This window comes from Gekko japonicus, unplaced genomic scaffold, assembly GCF_001447785.1.
Source record: "Gekko japonicus isolate JY-2015 unplaced genomic scaffold, Gekko_japonicus_V1.1 scaffold3284, whole genome shotgun sequence".
NCBI lineage: Eukaryota > Metazoa > Chordata > Lepidosauria > Squamata > Gekkonidae > Gekko > Gekko japonicus.
The window spans coordinates 126,669-133,658 of record NW_015171600.1 but is presented as its reverse complement, the minus strand read 5'-3'; the positions used below and the strand labels follow the sequence as shown (position 1 = coordinate 133,658).

General features: G+C 39.3%; 1 protein-coding gene across 1 annotated transcript; it reads right to left on the bottom strand.

Moving 5' to 3' along the window:
* Window positions 1-1,796: 1,796 nt before the first annotated feature.
* Window positions 1,797-2,768, bottom strand: LOC107117745 (olfactory receptor 14I1-like). The gene has a single exon (XM_015419909.1). It carries the CDS (start codon window positions 2,766-2,768, stop codon window positions 1,797-1,799), a length of 972 nt encoding a protein of 323 aa, XP_015275395.1.
* Window positions 2,769-6,990: the final 4,222 nt, after the last annotated feature.

The window sequence follows — 6,990 nt, the reverse complement described above, 5'->3', positions numbered from 1 at the left end:
GAATGCTCTGCTGTATTCTGTATTTTGTAATGGTCAATGGCCAAATACAATAAATTACTACTGCCTACCACTCCACTGGGCTTGTTAGTTTGTTTGCTAAAATATTCCTACATCACCTTTCCTTGTAGCTCAAGTTAGAAGCCTATTTATACCCCATTTTTCTCTACCTTAAGGAGTCTCAAAGTGGTTTGCAGTCATGTTCCCTTCCTCTCCTCAAGATAGGTACCTTGTGGGTCAGGTGGGGCTGAGAGAGTTCTGAAAGAACTGTGACTAGCCCAAGGTTATCCAGCAATCTTCTTTTACAGATGTGGGTGGATGTTTGGAATACATCAACATGGGCATTCTAGTATTTAGTGCTATATCTGTATGTTTGAGACTGCTTGAGAGTATGATTATTCTCTTTGATAAAAGCTCTCTCTGAAGCCACTATATCCAGGCTCTTAGTATTATTTTTAGACTTGATTACTAATTTCATTAATTTGTCAAATGATCTTTGAGGATCCTTATGTATTTAAAATATTTTCCTGTCTTCTCGAGGATGGTCAACCTCTATCTCCTTACTGCTGCTAAAAGACTTATATTACAACATTGGAAAAATAAATATTCATCACCCATAATTAAATGAATTGAGGACCTTACAACCTTATGATTACTTGAATGTATGGCATATGTATGACAATGGCACATGGACTTATTTTTAGATAGTTGGAAAACTTTTATAGATGCTTACGGGTAGACTGGCTACCATTAGTTATGTTTCTACACTGTCTGAGGCTTGTGACAATTAAAAATAAATAAATTGCTTTGTCAAATGAGCCCTTAGTTAGTTGTGTGTTTCATCCCTTGAAGATGGGGGTGCTATCTAACCCTAACCTAAGTGGATCTCATTCACATTGACATGTACCCTGTATATGAGTTTCATTCCAACACTGCACAGTAATAAATATTGAGACCAGTATGGTATTGTCCTAGTAAAGCAAATTATATGGTTAGCACAGGTATCGAATATATGCATCTGTGGAAAACCATAATTAAAAGAGCTGGCAGTTCTTGTTTATGTGAGACATTTCTATCATTTATTTTTCACTTAAAATTTTTTCAAAAGGTAAGAAAAAAATACAAGAGCTCACCATAAAAACATCAATAAAGATACAACAGAAGAAGTGGTTTTGAAAAAGAAAAAGGAATGCACAAAAGGTAAGAAAAAATAGAAGAACTCATAATAAAAACAGCAATAAAGATATAACAGAAGAAGTGGTTTTCTAAAAGAACAAGGAATGCAGGAAACGGTTAACCAGCATGTAAAAGAAGACAAAGTTGTCCTTCATCACAAGATTTCTTAATGGCTGCTTCACTCTAAGGACATGATATTTTAATTGCCCAGGCCAAGACCTTTTTCATAGAATAGTATCCCAGAGAGATCAGGCAGAAATCTACACTTGGGGTATTTTGGCAAGGCTGAAGGAGTGAACTCAGTTTAAAAGAGTTCATGGGGAGCTTCGAAACGGGTCTGCTTTCGTGTTTTAATGATCTGATTGAGTCCATTAACATTTTGACAATTGTACTTATTGTGGTTACCCACCTTGGGTCCCAATTATATCAAAGGAAAGAAGAGGTGTATCAATACTCTTACTACATAAATGCAATTAAAATAATTTGGGGTATATCTTTGCATGAAACTAAGTTGCCACATCTGCACCAGTTTCAGGATCAGTGCTACATTCTTCAGAAACCTAAGGTTTAAGAAAATTGTAATGGTGAATTATTCACTTGCAGGAAAGTATACAAATCCATTTTCACAAAACAATTCTGCAAGAGATGATTTTAGAAAAATGTGCCATAGTGAACAGCTTCAATAAGGCAGTCTTGATCTCTTTGTTTCTCATGGTATAGATAAATGGATTGAGCAATGGAGGGAGTATGGCATAAAAAAATGCAAAAACTATATCTAGATCAGATGAAGTATCAATGGCAGAGCTTCCATAGGCAAAGATTCCACTGAATACAAGCAGAAAAACCACAGTGAGGTGGGGAATGCAAGTGGAGAGGGCTTTTTTCTGACCTTGCACAGATGGGATTTTGAGCACTGTTGCAAAAATCTTCACGTAGGTTAGAATGATGAAGATAAAACATCCCAGCACTGTGCCGCAGGTAAGCACAATAACCCCAATTTGAACAAAGTCCAGGTCAGAACAGGAGAGTTTGAGTAGCTGTGGGATTTCACAGAAGAACTGATTGACCACATTGGAGCAGAAGGTGATTGCAAAAGTGCTTCCAGTGTTTAATGATGAATGAAGGACACCACTGATCCATGCACTGGCTACCATCTCAATGCATGCTCCTTTGTGCATAATTGTCTCATACTGTAATGGATTGCAGATGGCGACATACCGATCATGCGCCATCACTGTTAGGAGGGCAAAATCTGACCCTGCAAAGAAGACCAGAAGGAAAACTTGAGCCACACATCCAGAATAAGAAATTGTCCTGCTGTCCATGAGGGAATTGGCCATAGCTTTGGGTACCAAGACTGAAACTGAGGCAATGTCCAGAACAGCCAAGTTCATTAAGAAAAAATACATGGGGGTATGCAGGTGACTATCAAATGATACTGCCATGATGATGAGAAGATTGGCCATCACTGCTATCAAGTACAATGCCAGGAACCCAAAGAAATGTAAGATCTGTAGTTCTTGAATGTTTGAGAATTCCAGGAGCAGAAACTCAGTTGTGGAGGTAAGGCTGGAATTTTTGTTCTCTATCCCCATCTTCGTGCTACCTGTGGAACATAGTACAGGAGACTGTCAACTCTACTCACATAAATTAGAATCACAATCAATCCAATAACCCAGTGTTGAATGTAGAGAGGAGAGGGGAATCATGGGAGCATGTCTGCCAGCCTGAAATGATCCAGGCTGAGCTTCTGTCCCCCTATTTTTGTTTCAGGTGCAAAAGGCTGAATGTAGCCAAGAGCTCCTTAAGCAGAGAAGGGGATCTTCAGAACGTGCCTTCCATCTGTGATCAAGGCTGGACTTCTGTTTCCCTTCTTTTTTCTTATTTAAAAATTATGGCAGGGTGAGGGCTTGAGCCTTTTGGTGCAAGCTACAGGACTCTTGCCCTCTTTGCATGGCTGACAGCCTGTGGCCTTGAGTGAACCAGCTCAGTTGGATCTCAAACCACCCTGGTTCTTTGTTTCTCTAATTATATCTGCATATTTTTTGCAAACATATTTAAGTCCCCAATGGAGAGAAAATTAGATGATAGATAGGTAGGTAGGTAGGTAGGTAGGTAGATGATAGATAGATAGATAGAAGATAGATAGATAGATAGATAGATAGATAGATAGATAGATAGATAGATAGATAGATGGATGGATGGACGGATGGACAGATAGATGGACAGATAGATGGACAGACAGATGATAAACAGACAGATGATGGACAGACAGATGATGGACAGACAGATGATGGACAGACAGATAGACAGACAGACAGACAGACAGACAGACAGACCGATGAGAGAGAGAGAGATATATATGGATGGATGAATAGATGATAGATAGATGGATAGATTATAGATAGATGATATGAAAATGTTTTATAAACTGTGATATTTTAAATAAGGAAAAGGGGGGGGTAACAATCACATTAGCTTACCCAGCCCCCATCCTCTATACTTTGATGTACTATTACATTTGTATAAATTGCATACCGTTAGGCTCTGAGAACTTGAACTGGACCCTATGCATAGTGGTGTGCTTCTGCAATCTTGAAGATTCAAACAGTTTGCTCCAAGGCAGAAGAGATGTAGCTTGTGGACCTGAATCTCAAGACAAGGCCAGAAGATAAGGGAACCCTATTTGTATTGCTTCAAAGTGTATGTGTGGAATCTCATGATTCATTGTGCCTCCAAGCAACTCATTCCCTATGCTTCTGAAGGTGATGTGAAGGAATACGAGACAGGTACATCATCAAAGTTTGTGACAAAGATAGGGATAGGATAGGACTAGGATAGGATCTGGCCATACTTTAGTCAGGAGGAGAGAAGGCAACATTGCCAATGAAAGAGTAAAATCCCAAGTCCATATCATGCTACAAATGAATATGATCATTTTCTTTAATCATAGATCATGTACAGATAAGTGAGAAAATCAGTGGCTTGATGACCACCTGCAATATCATCTATGAAGGCTTAAAAATAATTGGGTTGAATCCAGCCAGATTCTCCTTTAGGCACCCAAAAGGCTATGCTGAGGATCTTGGCTCTGCATGGCCAAAAGCCATTTGGGGCAGGGGTGTAATAACGAGAGGAACTGGACAAGATTTAGCATAGGAAATCTGCCTGGATCTAACCAATAGTCTGGGATTTTTAGAATCTATTCAAATAATACATTTTCTATCCCCTTCCCTTGGAGGCTACTCTTGTCTTTACAGAGAGGGCTATTCATTAGACTGTTACACAAAATGTTATCATAATGGACCAGAGACTCTGATAGACAGGTACATAATTCAACTCTGTAGAATGATGTGAGGCCGAGATTGTAAAAAGAAAAAAAAAGGTAGTATCTCTTCAGAATATTATTGGGAATGTACAGAAAAGAACAGAAGTTTGTATGATACCACACCACACAGCGAAGTTTGAAGCCTTCCTCCAGCCTTCTGATGGTAGTGGAAGGATACAAGCCATCCTCTCTATTTACAAAACTAAATATTAGAGAAAATGGATAAAAATTAGATACAGTAGTAGACAGGACCATTAGAAGAAGAGAAAAGGTTGGCAATCTTTTTACTGGAATACTGCAATCATGCTTTTAGAAAATATTACTTACTGAGACAGATTAAGCACTTTAGGGGATAATATCTATGCCACATTTAATTTCTTCATTAGATGCTTTAGTCCATACCTTGATTCATCTAAGGCACTGACTCTCCTAATGGAGCTTGCCATAACGTATGAAGCTGATTTCTCATTATAAATAGATGGGGAGGAAACCCTCTGAGCAAGGGAAAGAAATTCATTTGAAGTCTGTTTGGTCTTGGCAAAGTGCTCCCAAGAGTCTTGCATCCCTAATCAGAAAAATCTGGGGAAATTCTTTTCCCACAGCTGCATTTTTATATATGTTTTGTCATAAATTTATACAGATAATCAGTGCATGCTGGATGTGTTTGAAAACATTAAATAAAATTAGGCTTTCAAAAGCAAAGTCTATTTTTCCCGCTATTATTGCCCCATAGCAATCATTTGCAACTAAATTCCCCTAAGTGGACAAGGCAATCCAGTTGAGAATGAGTGCTATAGTGCAAAGATAGTACCATGTCCAACAATGTGTGGATGGAGCCTTTGAGATAAACTGTTGCTTCCATTCCCATGAAAAACTTCTCACAGTATTAAGTGACTTATAATTCCTATCTCAAATACAACACTGTGAAAAAGCGTAGCTTACAAAATACCAAGTTCTTCATGGTCTTCAGGCTATTCATTTGCCATTCATAGGCTATTCATTCCACCATTGGGCATTTGGTTTCATTGTTGCATGATGTGGACAATATGGAAATGGGACTTTACCCTGCCAGTGATGCTGTCACCTCAATCCTGCTGGAAATAAATAAATAAATACATAAATAAGTGTGTTTGTGTATAAAATAGTTACTTGCATTCTCATTGGTTCTCCCAATGAAATTATCACATGACCTACATGAGGAATCCTGATGTGTCAACCAAACATAAACTAACCAGCATCAACGATTCCAAAATTCAGTTCTTCCACATGCAATCATAATGAGCACTTGGATTCCAACACCAATACTGATCATCTGTATACTTCAGAAAATCCCAGCACACCCCAAACTACTCATCATTTATTTATTTATTTGTATTAAGAACATAAGAAGTGCCCTGCCAGATCAGACAGTCCATCTAGTCCAGCATCCTGTCTCACACAGTGGCCAACCAGTTCTTCTGGAAGGCCAACTGTTGTGTACTGAATTTGGCCACATGCGAGGGCAGGTCCGCACATGGTCAGGCTAGAGCCTTAGCTTCACTTCAAGAGACAATAGCCAGAGCGGATCCTAGCTTGCTCCTATCAGAGGGCTAGGATCCAGGATAGGACCTATGGAACTCTTGCCACTGTATATAATCCTATTCACACAGTGGTGAGTGTGTTGGGGTGTGTTGGGGTGTGGTTTGCTTGGGAAATACAAGCTGGCCTGTGAGCCGCCACCCGTTGTCTTGTTCCTGAACCCTAAATAAAGTATGAGCTGATTTCACTCAACAACGCATCAGACTTACCTTACACCAACGAAAGAGCATAAAGGCTGATGCCTTCTCCTGATGTTGTCTCCTGGCCCTGGGATTCAGAGGTTTAGTGCCTCTGAATGTGGAGGTTCCCCTCCGTCACCATGGGCAGTAGCCACTGATAGACCTATCCTCCATAAATCTATGGAATCCCCTTTTAAAGCTGTTTATCCCTATGATTAAAGTTCAAGTCCAATGGCACCTTTAAGACCAGTGAAGTTTAAATTTGGGTATAAGCTTTCATGTTCCTGCACACTTCTTCAGGTACATTGTGCATGCACAAAAATGCTTATACTCAGAATTAAACTTTGTTGGTCTTAAAGGTGCCACTGGTCTAAAACTTTGTTCTATTGCTTCAGATCAACACGGCTGCATGGCTGTCTCCTTTTGTTCATCCTGAATCTACTGCCCATTGGCTTAATTGGATGTCCTTCGGCTCTAATATTTGGGGAGAGGGAGAAAAACTTTTCTTTCTCAACTCTCTCACCACCCCATGCATAATTTTATAAACCTTTATTGTGCCCTCTCTTAGTTGTATTTTTTCTAAATAGAATAGTCATAGAGAAGAAGAAGGAAGAGAAGAGATTGGATTTATACCCCGCCCTTCACTACCATTGTGCATGCACAAAAATGCTTATACTCAGAATTAAACTTTGTTGGTTTTAAAGGTGCCACTGGTCTAAAACTTTGTTCTGT

Excerpts from the sequence above, each read along its gene's own strand:
- LOC107117745 (XM_015419909.1), bottom strand. The coding sequence starts at position 2,768 with ATGGGGATAGAGAACAAAAATTCCAGCCTTACCTCCACAACTGAGTTT.